We start from the raw sequence: 19,626 nt of genomic DNA, 5'->3' as shown, positions 1-19,626 counted from the left end.
GATTGGGGAATCCAGGAAAATGGCGTTGGAGCGATTTCTGAAAATGGAAAAACGATTGGAACGAGATGCGGAAATGAAAATTCAATATCATGCCTTCATGCAGGAGTATGCTAACCTTGGGCACATGAAGAAGGTAACAAATGAAGACACACTGAGGGAGAATGCAAGTTCTGGAGCGCAGAAGGTGCTTTACCTGCCTCACCATGCGGTGTTGAAGGCATCAAGCAGCACGACCAAAGTGCGCGTTGTGTTCGACGGATCAGCGCGCACAAACAGCGGATACTCTTTGAACGATGCTTTATTGAAAGGACCGATAATCCAGGACGAGCTTTTGAGTCTTCTACTGCGTTTCCGTAAGCATGAAATCGCATTAGTAGGAGACGTGGAAAAAATGTACAGGCAAGTTCGCGTACATCAGGATGATACAAGCCTTCAACGAATCCTTTGGAGATTTTCGGCCGATGAACCTATTTGCGAATACGAATTGCTTACAGTCACCTACGGATTAACACCATCATCATTTCTTTCCATTCGAGCGTTGCATCAGTTAGCAGCAGACGAGGGGGCTGAATTTCCTGTTGCTAGTGCGGCTTTGATCCATGATTTTTATGTAGACGACTACATCGGCGGGGCATCCAGTGTTGGCAATGCAACTCAATTGCGGGAAGATTTGACGAAATTGATGTCCAAAGGCGGTTTTGTACTGAGGAAATGGTGCTCGAATTGTCCGGAGGTACTGAAGGACGTCCCTGCAGATCAGCTAGGAACGCATCTGTCGATTACATTCGATTTGAATCCAGATGAGGAGGTGAAAACATTAGGAATAACATGGGAGCCAAGATCTGATCAATTGAGATTCAACATGGAGGTTGCAGTCGACAGCGTAGCGTGGACAAGGAGACGAATTCTTTCGTGCATTGCGAAGCTATTTGATCCTCTAGGATTAATATCGCCAATAGTCGTTTATGCGAAGATAATTATGCAGCAGCTTGCTTTATTGCAAACTAGTTGGGATTCTCCTGTTCCAATGGAATTAGAGAAAAGGTGGACGGCTTTCTACAACGAATTAAACAATTTGTCGAAACTACGAGTTCAGCGGTTTGCCTTCATATCTTCTTGGAACGATGTTCAGATCCACTGTTTTGCAGATGCATCAGAATCAGCTTATGGAGCCTGTTTGTACGTTCGTACAATGGATGCCAATGGAAATATACATATCGAAATGCTGTCTTCGAAATCCCGTGTAGCTCCATTAAAAAGGCTTACTCTACCACGTTTGGAGTTGTGTGCTGCTAAGGAGGCAGCTACTCTATACTCTAAGGTCATTAAGGCAATCGACCTGGGCCAAGTTCGCTCCACATTTTGGTCTGACTCAACAATTGTGCTTCACTGGCTTCAAGCTCCTCCAAATACTTGGAAGACCTTTGTTGCCAACCGAGTCTCGACCATTCAAACTATAACACAAGGTCATCGTTGGCGACACATAGCTGGAAAGGAAAACCCTGCTGACTTGGTATCCCGAGGATTGACCGTCAACGATTTTCTTCAGAACCTGTTGTGGAAAAATGGACCATCTTGGCTACGAAACCCAGAGGATTCCTGGCCATCTCAAACTCTGGAGATCAGTTGCACGGATGTCGATATGGAGACTAGAAAGTTAGTAACACACATTACAACTACGTCAACGGAACTCAACGAAATCTTCACGATCCGGTCAAAATTGAGGCACTTCTACGTATTGTCGCTTACTGCATTCGATTTGGTCGCAATTGCCGTGCTCCTGATCAAAGAAATCGCTCTCCGTGTTTGACTGTAGAAGAGATTTCTGCTGCTAAATTAGCCTTGGTCAAACTAGCCCAAGCTGAGAGTTTTGAAATCGAGCTTGAACATTTGGAGAAACATCGGAATGTCAATCGCAAGTCTTCACTTAGGCGTCTCTCACCTTTTCTCGACAAAGCAAGGGTGATTAGAGTTGGAGGACGTTTACGTCATGCAAATCAGGAATATAGCATGAAGCATCCTGCAGTTCTTCCAAGCATGCATCCCTTAACAAAGTTGCTCGTAGACTATTATCATCGGCAAACAATTCATGGAGGACGCCAGTTAACACTCTCCACAATGAGGCAAGAATTCTGGCCTATTCATGGAAAACGCGTAGTCGACTGCGTTCTACGAAAGTGCTACCGGTGCTTCCGCATAAACCCCGCACCGGTACAACAACCAACAGGCCAGCTTCCGGGCACGCGAGTCCGTCCAAGCAGGCCTTTCTCCATTACAGGAGTGGACTATTGCGGTCCATTTTATTTGAAACCACCGCACCGTCGTGCAGCAGCGCCTAAATCATACATTTCGGTGTTCATATGCTTTTCAACCAAAGCCATACATTTGGAGATCGTGAGCGATTTGTCCACAACCGGCTTTATTTCAGCCCTTCGTCGATTCTCAGGACACCATGGCATTCCAACTGAAATTCATTCAGATAACGCCAAAAATTTCGCCGGTGCCAAGAACGAATTGCACGATTTGTATCATACCCTCAATGATAAGTCCAGTCAAGAACGTATCGGCAACGAACTGTCCCTGCAAGGCATCACGTGGAAATGTATACCCCCTAGAGCACCGAATTTCGGGGTCTTTGGGAGGCAACCGTCCGTTCTGTGAAAACCGCTCTTAAGAAGGAAATTGGAACCCGCCAGCTTAATTATGAAGATTTCTCCACGCTACTTGTCCAAATAGCCGCAGCACTAAACTCGAGACCATTAGTCCCACTTTCTGATGATCCAACAGATCTAAACGCGCTCACACCAGCGCATTTCTTAATTGGCACACCGATGAATGCTATACCCGAGCGCAATCTAATAACTACCCCAGCCAACCGCTTAGACCACCATCAACAACAGCAGCAAATGTTCCAAAAATATTGGGATCGTTGGAGCAGAGATTATTTGACCGAGCTACAAACGTGCAGCAAATATAAACAACCCAGCCCAATACGCATCGGCACTTTAGTAGTATTACGTGAAGACAACATGCCACCGTTGTGTTGGCCTTTAGCAAGAATCACTGATGTCCATCCCAGCGCAGAAGGAGTCGTTCGTGTAGTGACCGTCAAGACTGCTAGTGGAGTATACAAGCGGCCCGTTTGCAGAATATGTCCACTACCATCAGAGACCGTCATCGAAGAGGGATCCTCAAATAGTTTATAAGCACAATTATATGTTAGCTGTAAGTTCATGTGTATTTATAATAGGTAACATTGATAGCTTTGTGAAATAGGCGTTGAAACTAGTTCAAGGGGGCCGGTATGTTTCTCCCTGATATATGAAGCTTAAAAAACTAAATTTATCTTCTAAACTTTAAACACTTAATCCATACAAAACTGTTATACACAACACTAAAACAAAATAGACACCCCTAAACGTTGTACTGCACATACATTGATAACACATAGTGATAACACGAAGTTGACCGAATCACGATTATATATATACCTAGCAATAGACAGGAGAACAAAATTATAAACCTACCGGCCAGTCAGTAGCCACTCGATAGCCCTCAATAAAGGTTGTACCAACCACGCGCGCGCGTTATCATAAAACTTAAAGTAATATAAAGTGCAATTATATCTACCACCAAATTCGCTGTTCTCAATAAAGTGTATGCATATAAGTTTGTTCTGCTAATGTAAATCGTATCTAGTTTGCATAACTGAAGGAAGAAAGGACTGTTAAAAAGGATATGTGGGTGATGTATGGTGGATTAGTGCATTAAAAGGAAGGATTAGTGGATTGGTGAATTGGAAGGAATTGAAGTGGACGGGAAAGAAAGGATACGGCAAGGATCTGCATATTCGGCTACGCCAACTAACTCGAAGGTCAGTTTTGCTCAACCCAACGAATCAAACCGGAACACCCACCTTTTGGTGTAACATAGTATAACGCAAGTTGAACCTCCCCCTCCTCCAAAAAGCGTTACGTAATTTGTGAACAGACCCTAAGTGATTGGCCTTTTGGCCCTTCAGCTTTATAAATGATTTTGTTTTAATTATTTGTAAAGGAATTTTTTAAAGGTTTGTCTAATTTATCATGTTTGCCTTTAGGAGGCATTAGTTAACTTGAAAATTTGATAACCTAACTACTATATACACTAATATATACAAAAGAATTTGATAACCTAAATTGGAACTAGCGCCCTAATAGCATCCTGATCCGAGTGCAAGCAACGGACCCTAAACTTTTCTTTACACTCACCAAAGCGTTCATGTAAGTTTTTTATACCGGCCAGACGGTGGACCTCGGATGTTCGTCCTGGGAGGGGTGTTGAGGATCATCCTCACGAATTTGTTTTGGACCCGTTGAAGTTTGAGGTGGCCGGTTTTAACGCAGCTCTTCCAGACCGGCATGCCGTATTCGATCACAGAGAGGATGATTTGCTTGTAGACAGCAAGCTTATTTTTCAGGGACAATGACGATCGACGGTTGATCAAAGGGTACAGTAGTTTCAACAGAACGTTACACTTCGTCACCGTCTTGTCAACCTGTTGGCGGAAAATAAGCTTGCTGTCGAGGGTCAAGCCAAGGTAGTCGGCCTCATTGGCCCATTCCACAGTCGTGCCATTGAGGATGTTTTTACAGTCCCCAGGCGGAACATGTTTAGGGGATTTAGAGTGGGGGAAAATGATGACCTGTGTCTGCACGGCGTTGATACAGATCTTCCAGCTAGTGAGGTGCTCTGTCAGGGCATTCAGGCCTTGTTGGATTTTCGCCACTAGCGCTCTGATCACCCTACCTTGGTAGACGATGGAGGTGTCATCAGCGAACAGAGACAGAATGCCGCCTTCTGGAGGATCTGGCCTGTCGGAGGTGAACAGATTGAAAAGAAGGGGCCCGATGATACTGGCCTGTAGGACACCTGCAACGATGTTGTGCGCATTGGAACTTGCTCCGCCGATAGAGACCCGGAATGTCCTTGCCAACAGAAAATTGTTGATGATTTTCACCATCCTAATCAAAATGCGCAGCCTACTTGTATCTAATGCATTAATCCCATTAGCCACATCATAGCCACATTAGTGCACATCTGGGAGGGAGGTTCAGACTCAAAAAATATGAATGTCAGTGCAGACCTAACTTTAGTTGTCATGAAACGTCACCGCAGACCTAGCCGAAAATGTCTAATAAATGGGGAGTATCGATACTGATCATTTGCTTGAAAACTATAAAAAGTAGAAAATTATATTGAACATTATCAATCTATATTTGAAACGACGGTTGTTGAACAAAAAATGCCTAATACAATCGAACTGTGAAACTCGTTTGAAAATGGTGTCCATTGTAAAAAGAAAAGGAGACGTCTAGGATACATCTTCTTGCAATTATTCCCTTTGCTTATTGCTAATTAACTCATTATCTGCATCGCTCGTTTCACGTTCTTCAAAGTCAACCCAATCCGCAGCTACAGTAAATTTTTTTTCGTGATTGTAATCATGAATAGTAATAGGATTTTGTCGATTTGAAAAAATCTGTAAAGTGTTCGTCGTCCGAATCTGGCATATACCCAGCTTTTAACGCGACGGTGCCATAAATCATTGAATCACCCCTTTTGACATATGCTGTGTCCACTATAATTCTTAAACAGATGGATCTCAGCAATCTGTGATTTGAATTTTTTTTTCGATGTGAACATAAAGCTGTCAAAATGTTGCTGGACATCGAAGCATGGAAAATGGTTTCATATTTTATTCTGGATTTCATTTCATTCGATCAAATATTTCTATATATTCATAAATACTTTTCAGGCGTTCATAAACATTCTGGAGTACGCATGGCATTCTTTCTCGGGCTGCCGGAATATACGAAGTTGTGGTTATACTGTAGCTGCCTTCGAAGAAATTTTGATGGGGACACAATTCAAACGATGGACTATGTGTGATTCTCCGGAAGGCATGACAGAGCCTACAAGAATCTTGTTTAAATTGTAATGCCAGTCAAAGTGGTTTAGAGCAGTTAATGTGATTTTTGCTGAACAATATCTGACATTAATTTGAGTCAACTCAGTATCAGATGTGTTTTGTGTTTCGAGTAAGTCGCCTTGCTCTGGACCAATAGAGACACACTATTTCCTATCAATGATTATGTGGCCGCAGGATGACCATCTAGAATATTCATCATGTAAGGGCACGTGTTAAATGAAACAATGAGTGCAACAAATTGTTAAATGAGGCAAATTTTGGGGAAGGGATTGAAAATCCAAAAGACACCCTTGCTTATTTAAAAAATAACGGACGAACTTCCTAAATTGACGAATTTTAGCTCTACTATCAGCCAAGAAGATCTTTAGGTCTTTTGGTTACTATTAGCCAAGAGATAATAATCCATAATTATTACAGTAGTAGGTACCTAATACGAATTGATTTGAAACGGAAAACAATGCACAAGAAATAGCTTTACTTTTTAATTTCTCAAAAGGGCTTTTTGTGGTAGATCACATGGTGGTTTCGTATTTCGTAGGATCAATACACAACGACTATAAACCTGCCATCTCGGTACAGTCTACTGCAGATTCAAATCGGAACAGTTCTGTGCTCCGAAGGCGCTGCATTGGACATAAACAGCGAAACTATCTGAAAGTTTCATTTTTCAAGTAAGTGATTGTTGGCTGTTTATCGCCCACACAGAAATCCTCCTTCCTCCATTGTGGATTGAGACATCGTTTTCGTTGTTTTTTAATTCTCGAAGCAGTACATATCCCAGTCTGGCCTAAGCTCTGAAATTATAAGAAATTAAGAACAGTCGCCTCTCCTCTCCACATCTCGATATTGAAGGGACCATCGAGATAGGGAGAGATCGAGGAATGGAAGGAAAGTTGACATGGCCAGTTTCCAAAAAAGCTCGTTGCTATGAAAAACGACAACAAAACAAATGTCGTTTCCTGTTGTTGATGTGTTTATTATTGTCCAAAGATGGTCTAGTAGCCTAAAAAATTGATCATACCGACATAAGGAGAGTGAATCCAGTACAAAATATGATCAGAACACATCGAGATAAAGAGATATCGAGATAGGGAGGTTATCGAGATGTAGAATGCCCAAATGTATGTATATTGAAGGGACCGATGAAACTATCGACATAGGGAAAGATATCGAGATATAGAACATCGAGATGTGGAGAGTCGACTGTATATTCATATTTTAGTAAAACAAATGAAACCTTCCACTCATTTTGTACACAAATATGACAGATCCACAAGTGTAGGTTCTAATTCATGGCTACTAAGATATTGTAGAACTTCACTTCGAATTTTGTCCACATTATTATTATTTATTCAGACTAAGGCCGAAGTGGCCTGTGCGGTATATAACAGTCTTCTCCATTCGGCTCGGTCCATGGCTACACGTCGCCAACCACGCAGTCTACGGAGGGTCCGCAAGTCATCTTCCACCTGATCGATCCACCTTGCCCGCTGCGCACCTCGCCTTCTTGTGCCCGTCGGATCGTTGTCGAGAACCATTTTCACCGGGTTACTGTCCGACATTCTGGCTACGTGCCCGGCCCATCGCAGTCGTCCGATTTTCGCGGTGTGAACGATGGATGGTTCTCCCAACAGCTGATGCAATTCGTGGTTCATTCGCCTCCTCCACGTACCGTCCGCCATCTGCACCCCACCATAGATGGTACGCAGCACTTTCCTTTCGAAAACTCTAAGTGCGCGTTGGTCCTCCACGAGCATCGTCCAGGTCTCGTGTCCGTAGAGGACTACCGGTCTAATTAGCGTTTTGTCGATTGTCAGTTTGGTACGGCGGCGAACTCTATTCGATCGGAGCGTCTTGCGGAGTCCAAAGTACGTACGATTTCCAGCCACTATGCGTCTCCGAATTTCTCTGCTGGTGTCATTTTCGGCAGTCACCAGTGAGCCCAAGTACACAAATTCTTCTACCACCTCGATTTCGTCACCACCGATGCAAACTCGCGGTGGGTGGCTCACATTGTCTTCTCTTGAACCTCTGCCTATCATGTACTTCGTCTTCGACGTGTTGATGACTAGTCCGATCCGCTTAGCTTCCCTCTTCAGTCTGATGTAGGCTTCCTCCATCTTCTCAAAGTTACGTGCCATAATATCTATGTCGTCGGCGAAACCAAATAGCTGGACGGACTTATTGAAAATTGTACCACTCGTGTTGATCCCTGCTCTTCGTATTACCCCTTCCAAAGCGATGTTGAATAGCAAACACGACAGACCATCACCTTGCCGTAACCCTCTGCGGGTTTCGAAGGGACTCGAGAATGCCCCTGAAACTCGAACTACGCACCTCACCCGATCCATCGTCGCTTTGATCAACTGTGTCAGTTTATCCGGAAAACCGTGTTCGTGCATTAGCTGCCATAGCTGGTCCCGATCGATTGTATCATATGCGGCTTTGAAGTCGATGAATAGATGATGTGTGGGCACGTTGTATTCGCGGCATTTCTGCAGTACTTGGCGAATGGCTGGTCCGTGGTGGAGCGTTCGCCCATAAAACCCGCCTGGTACTGCCCCACGAACTCCCTTGCAGTTGGTGCTAGTCGACGGCATAAAATTTGGGAGAGTACCTTGTAGGCGGCGCTCAGCAATGTGATTGCGCGGTAGTTGCTACAATCCAGCTTATCGCCCTTTTTGTAGATGGGACACACGACACCTTCCATCCACTCCTGCGGCAAAACTTCCTCCTCCCAAATCTTGGTAATGACCCAGTGCAGCGCTCTAGCCAGTGCCTCACCACCGTGTTTAAATAGCTCTCCTGGTAGTTGGTTAACCCCAGGGGCTTTGTTGTTCTTCAGCCGGCCAATCTCCTCCTGGATTTCCTTTAGTAGAATTATGTCCTGCGCGCGTTCTCCCAGGTCCATCACCATACCGCCATCTTCGTCTGCCACATCGCCATTCAGGTGTTCTTCGTAGTGCTGCCGCCACCTTTGGATCACCTCACGCTCGTACGTAAGAAGGTTCCCGTTTATGTCCTTACACATATCATGCTGTGGCACGTGGCCCTTACGTGAACGGTTTAACTTCTCATAGAACTTTCGTGTGTTATTAGCGCGGTACAGTTGCTCCGTTTCTTCACGGTCTCGATCTTCCTGCTGGTCTGTTCCGCGCCTGTTTATATCGTGCCTCGTTCACTCTCGTGCGGTGTTGCAGCAATCTCGCCCATGCTGCATTCTTCTCTTCCACTAACTGCTCACATTCGCCGTCATACCAGTCGTTTCTCTGATCCGGGGGTACCGTGCCTAGTGCAGCGGTTGCGGTGCTACCAATGGCGGATCGAATATCTCTCCAGCCATCTTCAAGAGACGCTGCGCCTAGCTGCTCTTCCGTTGGAAGTGCCACTTCCAGCTGCTGCGCGTATTCTTGGGCTAGTCTACCGTCTTGTAGCCGCCCAATGTTAAGCCGCGGCGTCCGACTTCGACGCGTGTTGTACACCGTCGAGAGTTTTGAGCGCAGGCATACTGCAACGAGGTAGTGGTCGGATTCAATATTCGCACTGCGGTAAGTGCGGACATTCGTGATGTCGGAGAAGAATTTACCGTCGATTAGAACGTGATCGATTTGGTTTTCCGTTTCTTGGTTAGGTGATCTCCATGTGGCCTTGTGGATATTTTTGCGGGGAAAGAAGATGCTTCGGACTACCATTCCGCGGGAGGCTGCGAAGTTTATGCATCGTTGGCCGTTGTCATTCGATACGGTGTGCAGACTATCCGGTCCGATGACCGGTCTATACATTTCCTTCCTTCCTACCTGTGCGCTCATGTCACCGATGACGATTTTAACGTCCCGCAGTGGGCATCCATCGTATGTCTGCTCCAGCTGTGCGTAGAACGCTAGTGTAGAACGTAGAATTTTGTCCACAGCACATGTCAAATTCGATTCACTCCTCGTTAATTTATAGCTAGCGTAAAAAGCTGGATGGTGAAAGAATGGAAGAGAGATTTCGCTTTGCAACTTCTGTCTTTTCCCATCCGTTATGAAACAAGCTACTTTGAAGTGCAAAAGAAAACAAAAACACATTTGCCAACATAAATAATCAATCCTTGCCAACCATTTCATTAAGTTTCTTCAAAATTCTTCATATCCAATTTTAAAAGTTTCCTTATGAACCATCGATAGCGGTAGATGTCGTTTCATAAAGAATTTTAAATTACTCAAAAATTGCAAAGGATCTTTTCCAAAATATTGAAACCGTTAAAGCGGTTAAAACGATATGATTTTTCACCGTTATACTTTATCGATATGTCAGAATTTTTGATAAGAACTTTAATTTAAGGGTTCTTCAGAGGAACATCGAGAGTTATCTTTTATGCAGATTTTTATTTATTTACTAGGGAAGCAAACCCAGCTTTGCCCGGGTGCTGCAAATGTCACAATGAACTTATTTGCAGCACCGCACTCAAGATCAATGTCCGTGCGTTTGTTTTATTTTCCTCAACAGCTGACCCAAAATTGTATTCTAATGATGTTTTACATTTCCCCGTTAAATACACCAACTTTTTATATATACAAACCTTGCGGATCCCAAAACGAGTCGATTAGGTAAAAAATCTTGTACACCCAGGTTTTTTTTTTACACGGTTGGAATTCATTAATTTCTCGGTTAACACGAACTTTCACAGCTTTTTAAATACCACCTGAATTTTCTTTGATTTTTTGTGATTTTTTTCGTGGGGTTAACTCATTATTTTATTGACGCTGAAGGTCTTAAACGACTAAAACCAAACCGTGTAAAAAAACCTGGGTGTAAATCGGTCAACCCGTTCGCGAGTTAAATCGTCAGGAAGGAAAACTCAACTCATTTTTATTATATAGAAGATTTATTTGCTTAATCGTTTATCGAACCTGGAAGAAATAATACTGTAGAACCACGTAGAACCGTTGCTCAGAGATCTTAATCATTAGACCACAATGTAGTTTTGATAGGTAATAGCTAAATTGCATTAACATTCTATCCCAAGTTCTATCCCATATAATTTTCATTCAAATATACATAATCAATATGTTGGGGAATTATTTTCCTTACCCAAAAACATCAATTACCGACAATGTTCTTATGAAATGGTTCTTCATGACGATAATACTAAAGACACACCTGTGGTACTTGTACCATGGTACAAGAGGACAAGAAAATTATTCCAAGACTATCTTTGATAAAGACAATAATTGGTATGGTACTCATTTCAAGATTCTTGTACCATGGTACTTATACCACCAGTGTGTCATTAGTATAAGGCTATCCCTTTATAATCAAAAAGCTATTGTCGTTTCATTCAATAAATTTTTATCTCAATATAAACATGATAACGGAGATAAACAAACGCCAAAATACCGATGATTCGATGAACAAAAAGGGATAAAGGTGTAGTGGTGATAGACTAACGCAAAATGAACTCCCCCAAGAAATTATGACGTTTGAGCGGGTCGCATAATGAACGCAAAATGAACTTTTGTTCGAGAAAACAACCCGCTCAAATGTCAAAATCCATCGGGTGAGTGAATTCGATGAACCCCTGCATAAGGGTAAAACCAGCAGTCACATAACATAAGTGTAACTTCGAAGAGAAGTCGTAGCAAAAAGTTGGCCCCCTTTTGCTTCTCGCCAAAGTTGTATAACTGGTACGGGGAACATCGTTCTGTCATCTGAGAAAAGCGACACGGAACTAAAAAGTGGTATAAAAGTTAAGCCCTGCACGGTCTAATAAATTAACCCAAAATTTGAATCACATTAATTGCATATTATCCGGCGATTCGGTCGCACGAAAAAAAAGTCCATACCAACTGCCACTCTGGTTCACCTTCGCTCTGAGATGCAGCTTGCATAACAGGCTACATGATTATGTAGCGAACGAAAGGCCTGTTAAGGGAATGCCAATGTTATCACTTTCTGCCACTATTGAACCATTTCGGATTTGCTTCAAACATTCAACTCGACCCTTACCGATCTCTAAGCTAAATCCACACTACTCCATCATTGCAGATTACCGGTGCAGGCACAAAACATTGGGATCCATTTCTGTTAAGTGAACCAGATTAGGAATTTGTTCACCATCCCAAGGAAACTATTACCTGCCCTACGGCTTAATGAAACACCCACTATATTGCACCACATCTACTATTTTAGTTCCATTGAATCCAACACAACTTCTGGATAAATGTCGGTCAGGCAATTTCAATATTGTGACACCTCACTTTCACTCGCTACGGGAATACTCGCGCGTAATGCCTGCTTGGCAGTTAACCGACAACTAAGGAGACTGGATTTTACAACTGCCCAAGCTGGTGATCGGCCGTCGCTTATTATCGATAGGTGGTTAAGAGTCGGGAGATCATCTCAGAGTGGGGAGATTATCTCAGGGGAGCATTTGGCTTGATATAAGGTTCCAGGTACCTAATTATGGTACGTTTGGTAACCAGTACTACTTTGCTATTAGATGATACTGTGCTCTAGGCACGTGGTTTTTCAACTGCCCTCTTAAATCGAGAGAGTGAGATCTGGCTTTCTTCTGGGGTTTCTGCGACGATTGTTCTGTTGTGGTGTGTTGTGTTCTGTGTGACGTGATTTACATGGAGATATATTTTTGTTTCCATTCCGTGCGGCGACTTTGTCAGCTGTTTTGCAGCTATCGCGAGGCCGTCGGACGTGTGCAAGTTACACGCTTTTGAGTTTTATTCAGATCAAGGGCCTATTAAGTTGGTTCATGTTGATAGAAATACAATCTGACCTTGATCTTGACCTGTGCTCTTGAGATTGAGTGAGCATTACGAATACTGGTGAAGTATACAATTTTAATACCAACATTTGAAAAGGATTTTAAAATAAATTTTTCAAATGATCGAGGATGAACAACACTCTTAAGCGATCACATATCCAAATAATCAATTGAAATAACTATAATGTTTGAAAGCACCCGTCACAGTCTGACTAAGCACCTGCCACTAAGTCAGACTGAGCCCCGGTGACTCATTACAGGAAGCCCATCGTGGAAGCTGGGCTGTCAACGGCGTTTGGTGGTCATCCTATGGAGGAAGTCAGAGTAGACGCGACAAAGAAGTTTGACAGTTTATTGATAATAATAATTATTCCTTCACGTGAGTTGCAGTTGCAACCACAGAAATGCTAATAGATTACTAATTTCCAGTTGGAATATAGTGGTATAGAAGAAGAAGCTTGCGATGCACTTACGAGATCGACTAATTTACCGAAACCGTCTGCTAAACTATTAGCAGTTGTTCAATAGCAAATATTATCATACATCAATATTGTATGTAACACACTGAAATCGGTTTTAACGCGGAGGATACCCGAATAGAAATTACAATAGAGTTACATTAAAATATCATAAAAATGCAATACATTTTAGTTTTTAACATTCAATTCTATTGCTCTTATATTGTACCAATTAAATTTCCTTATTGTTGTTCCAATAAACGTACAATAAAATTTACTGACAGAAAAATTTGGCAATAGAATTATTGCCTATTTCACCAATTTGAAGAGTTATGTGTAGATTGTGATTTGCCCGCTTCTTTTTCTCACACTCACTCTCATTTCGGGTTGATCGATATTTGTTAGTGAAATTTACCCAATTATAACCCATTACTCGTTATTTAGTCACATGTAAGCGTGTACACTAAATCGATTCCCGCCACGATTTGACGTCTGTTTGTTTTCAGATTGAGCACTCACACACAAATATCATACACGGAAAATCAAACTTTTTTTAGTGTATTGAGTGTGAGAAAAAGATGAGTGTGAGAAAAAAAATCTCGCAAAACTCTTATAAAGTGCAAAAAGCGCATTACAATAAATTCTATTGTAATTGCAAAAATTTGTTCGAGAAATAAACGATTTTTCTATTGTTACGGTAACTAACAACCCCTATTTTCTGTTGTAAAACTTCCATTTACAATAGGATTTATGGTGGAAAACAATATTCTTAATTGTTATTCTATTGTGAGCAACAATAGAGTTTAATGTAATTACAATTAAATTTATCGTATTGTTACAATAATTTCTATTGTAATTCTATTGGACTTTTTTATTCGGGTATGGGCCGCGTAAATTAAAACAACGTAAAATCCGCGTAAATACCAAAATATGTCTGAATGACCAGCTGAAATCCCAAAATTTGAGTGAAAAAAATCCCATAAAATACTATTCGTGTAGAAAAAGCCAATATAGAAAAGACAGACGTAGTTCTACGTCAAAAGAGTGACTTTTTCACGGTAGGAATAATATTAACATAAATACAGTACTCATTAATGGGTTAAGTCATCTCATCGTGTAAGGTTTGATTGTGTTTACTATATTTTTTTCCGTGTTTTGAAAGTGAACTGGTATAATGCCTTTGACATTACGATGTTCTCTATACCAGCTCTGAATCTGTACTTGGGTACAACTTTTTGAACCCGAGTTACACATATGTTATGTGCAGCAGTGATTCAAATCGTTCGGGGCTGTCAGTTTGAATATGAATCTGAAACATTCATTTTCCCAGCAGGTGTTCTAGATTCATTTTTTATACCAGTCAAATGTCAAAAAAATAAAACTGGTATAACGCTCCGTTCTATTTTCTGCAGATTTGAACCACGATTGAATCACGAGATTCAAATATTTTCCAATTGTTTTGGTGTATGAATGTGTCATTTTATCTACGGATCAATCCACTTTGCAATTACGACGCCTCTCTTGGCGCCAACATGATGATTTCATTCAATTGAAAATTTGAAAAACATGAATAGAACACTGCTGGGGAAACCAACGAGTTTGTTCTATTTGGCTCCAGATTCAAATTAGAATAGTGGTCGAAAATTTGGAATGAAACTGAATCACTCCTGATTTCACTCTAATGGCGGTAAGCTCCAACGAGGATAATACTAGTTTTAATACTGATTAAAATAAATCCGAGATTAAATTTAATACCCTATTTGGTAAGCACCAAACTCATATTAAGCACGCAGCCACTTTCTACTCTGCAGTGTAGTGAGAGAGTGTGCGTGTGAGAATGATAGAATTATACAGAATCATCAATAATTCTGTTTTGTTTATGTTGCGAGTTTCGTTCAATTTGTGAAAATGAATAGATTGAAAATCGTGGAGGCTGGAGGCTGGAGGCTGGACAAGAGCGATCCGGGATCACATTCCAGTTCAATGAACGGCCAGCGGTGGAAAAGGGTCAAGGATACACTTGCCAAACGATCCAGCAATGATACCACTGAAATTAATCGTCTACGAAGGATGCGGTACAGAAGGCGGTTAGCGGACTGGCTGTCCTAATTTATCAAGTTTTTGGAGCAGCTGAAGTTGAAGAGATTGTCCTCGATCCGGATGACGGAAATCAACAAAAACAGTCTCATGAATCGCGTCTGACAGGACAGTGCAGCGGATCAGGATATTTTGCATGAAAAAGGTATTAATATTGGCACCTGTAATGTAGAACGATGAATAACTTTAATTACAATCGATTTAAGGTTGACGGTCGATGTGGAGTATGTGGCCGAGCGGCGCGCGAAGGAACATCACCGCCGTGGATCGGTAATCGCAACATTCGCAGCAAAATTATTGCAAAGTGTTATTCACAGCTATGATCCCAGAAAATTAAATAAATAATAGATCAATCGCTTAGAAAAAGTGGTTATTCAGTTCTAATCAGTTATTCTTCCGTCTCAGGGAATCCTTCGGATTATTTTCTCCTCCGTTAATCGGATTTTCTCCTGCGGGGATAACAGCAATTCATTGAAGAATTCCTCTAGAAATTGATTTTGGGATCCCGCTGGAGATGGACGATTCCTCCATGTTTTTCATTGGGTTTTTTTTTTCAGAAGCTCCGGATATGCGCAAAAGTGTTTTTTTCAAAAAAAATCCGAAAGTCTTCGGTTATTCTTTAGGTTGTTTGACCAGACATCGCATGGGGGATTTTTATAGAGCAAACTCTTGCAGGACTTAAGTCCGGGAAATCCTGCATTTTATTTTTATGATAGGAAATAATTTCAATCTTTTCCGGATAAACTGACACGGTTGATCAAAGCGACGATGGATCGGGTGATGTGCGTAGTTCGAGTTTCAGGGGCATTCTCGAGTCCCTTCGAAACCCGCAGAGGGTTACGGCAAGGTGATGGTCTTTCGTGTTTGCTATTCAACATCGCTTTGGAAGGGGTAATACGAAGAGCAGGGATTAACACGAGTGGTACAATTTTCAATAAGTCCGTCCAGCTATTTGGTTTCGCCGACGACATAGATATTATGGCACGTAACTTTGAGAAGATGGAGGAAGCCTACATCAGACTGAAGAGGGAAGCTAAGCGGATCGGACTAGTCATCAACACGTCGAAGACGAAGTACATGATAGGAAGAGGTTCAAGAGAAGACAATGTGAGCCACCCACCGCGAGTTTGCATCGGTGGTGACGAAATCGAGGTGGTAGAAGAATTTGTGTACTTGGGCTCACTGGTGACTGCCGAAAATGACACCAGCAGAGAAATTCGGAGACGCATAGTGGCTGGAAATCGTACGTGCTTTGGACTCCGCAAGACGCTCCGATCGAATAAAGTTCGCCGCCGTACCAAACTGACAATCTACAAAACGCTGATTAGACCGGTATCGACCTGATTAGATTAGACCATCCATCGTTCACACCGCGAAAATCGGACGACTGCGATGGGCCGGGCACGTAGCCAGAATGTCGGACAGTAACCCGGTGAAAATGGTTCTCGACAACGATCCGACGGGCACAAGAAGGCGAGGTGCGCAGCGGGCAAGGTGGATCGATCAGGTGGAAGATGACTTGCGGACCCTCCGTAGACTGCGTGGTTGGCGACGTGTAGCCATGGACCGAGCCGAATGGAGAAGACTCTTATATACCGCACAGGCCACTTCGGCCTTAGTCTGATTAAATAATAATAAATAATAATTTCAATCTAAGTCCAATCTGCATCTAATCCAGTCAATTTATTGTTTCAAAATAATTTCCAATCCAAATAAATCAAATCTGTATCCACTCTATATCTTATCAAAATCCTATAACAATCTAATTGATATACCAAATCCAATTCAAATCCTGTTCAAATCCAAACCCTTAGAAAATCCTCAAGAAATTTCTCCTAAAAATCTTCTGGGGATTCCTTCAGGAGATCTTACTAAAATACCTTCAGCAGATCCTGCTCGAAATTCTCCAGGTATACGTTCTGGAATTCCTTTAGAAGTTCTTCTTTGAAAACCTACAGAAGTTCCTCCTGGAATTTGAACAGAAGTTAGTTCTGCATTACCTCTAGGAGTTCGTCCTCCAGAAATTCTTTCAGAAGTTGGTTCTAGAATTCCTCCAGGAGTGCTTGCTGGAATTCTTCCTGAAATTCATTTAGGAATCCCTCTTGAAATTCATCAAGGAATGAAAATCATACAGTTCCTCCAGAGATTCTTCCGGGAGTTCTTCCGATATTTCCTCCGGATGTTCCTCAGGCATTTCCTCCGGGAGTTCCTCCAGGAGTTCCTCCGGGAGTTCCTCCAGGAGTTCCTCCGGGAGTTCTTCCAGGAGTTCCTCCAGGTTGTTCCTCCAGGAGATCTTCGGAGAGTTCCTCCAGGAGTACCTTCGAGAGTTCTTCCAGGAGTTCCTGCGGGAGTTCTTCCGAAAATTCCTCCGGCAGTTCCTCCTGAACTCCCGGAGGAACTCCCGGAGGAACTCCTGGAGGAACTCCCGGAGGAACTCCTGGAGGAACTCCCGGAGGAACTCCTGGAGGAACTCGGAGAACTGGGAACTCGGAGGAACTCCTGGAGGAACTCCCGGAGGAACTCCTGGAGGAACTCCCGGAGGAACTCCTGGAGGAACTCCCGGAGGAACTCCTGGAGGAACTCCCGGAGGAACGGCTGGAGGAAGTGCCGGGGGAGCGCGTGGAGGACGGCGGGGGCGGTCTCCTGGAGGAACTCCCGGAGGAACTCCTGGAGGAACTCCCGGAGGAACTCCTGGAGGAACTCCCGGAGGAACTCCTGGAGGAACTCCCGGAGGAACTCCTGGAGGAACTCCCGGAGGAACTCCTGGAGGAACTCCCGGAGGAACTCCTGGAGGAACTCCCGGAGGAACTCCTGGAGGAACTCCCGGAGGAACTCCTGGAGGAACTCCCGGAGGAACTCCTGGAGGAACTCCCGGAGGAACTCCTGGAGGAACTCCCGGAGGAACTCCTGGAGGAACTCCCGGAGGAACTCCTGGAGGAACTCCCGGAGGAACTCCTGGAGGAACTCCCGGAGGAACTCCTGGAGGAACTCCCGGAGGAACTCCTGGAGGAACTCCCGGAGGAACTCCTGGAGGAACTCCCGGAGGAACTCCTGGAGGAACTCCCGGAGGAACTCCTGGAGGAACTCCCGGAGGAACTCCTGGAGGAACTCCCGGAGGAACTCCCGGAGGAACTCCCGGAGGAACTCCCGGAGGAACTCCTGGAGGAACTCCCGGAGGAACTCCTGGAGGAACTCCCGGAGGAACTCCTGGAGGAACTCCCGGAGGAACTCCTGGAGGAACTCCCGGAGGAACTCCTGGAGGAACTACCGGAGGAACTCCCGGAGGAACTCCCGGAGGAACTCCTGGAGGAACTCCCGGAGAAACTCCTGGATGAACTCCCGGAGAAACTCCTGGAGGAACTCCCGGAGAAACTCCTGGAGGAACTCCCGGAGAAACTCCTGGAGGAACTCCCGGAGAAACTCCTGGAGGAACTCCCGGAGGAACTCCTGGAGGAACTCCCGGAGGAACTCCTGGAGGAACTCCCGGAGGAACTCCTGGAGGAACTCCCGGAGGAACTCCTGGAGGAACTCCCGGAGGAACTCCTGGAGGAACTCCCGGAGGAACTCCTGGAGGAACTCCTGGAGGAACTCCTGGAGGAACTCCTGGAGGAACTCCTGGAGGAACTCCTGGAGGAACTCCTGGAGGAACTCCTGGAGGAACTCCTGGAGGAACTCCTGGAGGAACTCCCGGAGGAACTCCTGGAGGAACTCCCGGAGGAACTCCTGGAGGAACTCCCGGAGGAACTCCTGGAGGAACTCCCGGAGGAACTCCTGGAGGAACTCCCGGAGGAACTCCTGGAGGAACTCCCGGAGGAACTCCTGGAGGAACTCCCGGAGGAACTCCTGGAGGAACTCCCGGAGGAACTCCTGGAGGAACTCCCGGAGGAACTCCTGGAGGAACTCCCGGAGGAACTCCTGGAGGAACTCCCGGAGGAACTCCCGGAGTTCCTCCACCAGGAATCCTTCCAGGAGTTCCACCAGGAATCCTTCCAGGAGTTCCACCAGGAATCCTTCCAGGATTTCCACCAGGAATCCTTCCAGAATTTCCACCAGGAATCCTTCCAGGAGTTCCACCAGGAATCCTTCCAGGAGTTCCTCCAGGAATCCTTGCAGGAGTTCCTCCAGAAATCCTTCCACCAGGAATTTTCCCCCAAGAGTTCCACCAGGAATCTTTAATGGAGTAGCACCAGGAATCCTTACAGGAGTTCCACCAGGAATCCTTCCAGGAGTTCCAGCAGGAATTCTTCCAGGAGTTCCACCAGGAATCTTTAATGGAGTAGCACCAGGAATCCTTACAGGAGTTCCACCAGGAATCCTTCCAGGAGTTCCAGCAGGAATTC

General features: G+C 44.1%; 3 protein-coding genes across 3 annotated transcripts in view; all 3 read left to right on the top strand.

Annotated features, from left to right (window-relative positions):
* The window catches only part of LOC134208652 (protein artichoke-like), a 181,347-nt gene that overhangs the window by 80,319 nt on the left and 81,402 nt on the right, over positions 1–19,626 (top strand). The window lies entirely within an intron of this gene.
* LOC134208965 (uncharacterized) lies at positions 20–1,810 on the top strand. Its single transcript, XM_062684939.1, has one exon. The coding sequence runs from the start codon at positions 20–22 to the stop codon at positions 1,808–1,810; it is 1,791 nt and encodes a 596-aa protein (XP_062540923.1).
* LOC134208964 (uncharacterized) lies at positions 2,119–3,206 on the top strand. Its single transcript, XM_062684938.1, has 2 exons — positions 2,119–2,602; positions 2,788–3,206. Exons 1-2 carry the CDS (start codon positions 2,119–2,121, stop codon positions 3,204–3,206), a joined length of 903 nt encoding a protein of 300 aa, XP_062540922.1.

Source organism: Armigeres subalbatus, chromosome 2, assembly GCF_024139115.2.
Source record: "Armigeres subalbatus isolate Guangzhou_Male chromosome 2, GZ_Asu_2, whole genome shotgun sequence".
NCBI lineage: Eukaryota > Metazoa > Arthropoda > Insecta > Diptera > Culicidae > Armigeres > Armigeres subalbatus.
The sequence above is the reverse complement of the archived record's forward strand: the minus strand, read 5'-3'. Positions and strand labels throughout refer to the sequence as shown.

Bases quoted from the DNA above. Each gene is read 5' to 3' on its own strand.
- LOC134208965 (XM_062684939.1), top strand. From the start codon at position 20: ATGGCGTTGGAGCGATTTCTGAAAATGGAAAAACGATTGGAACGAGAT.
- LOC134208964 (XM_062684938.1), top strand. From the start codon at position 2,119: ATGAGGCAAGAATTCTGGCCTATTCATGGAAAACGCGTAGTCGACTGC. The intron at 2,603-2,787 runs GTATACCCCCTA...ATGATCCAACAG, and splicing joins GCAAGGCATCACGTGGAAAT to ATCTAAACGCGCTCACACCA.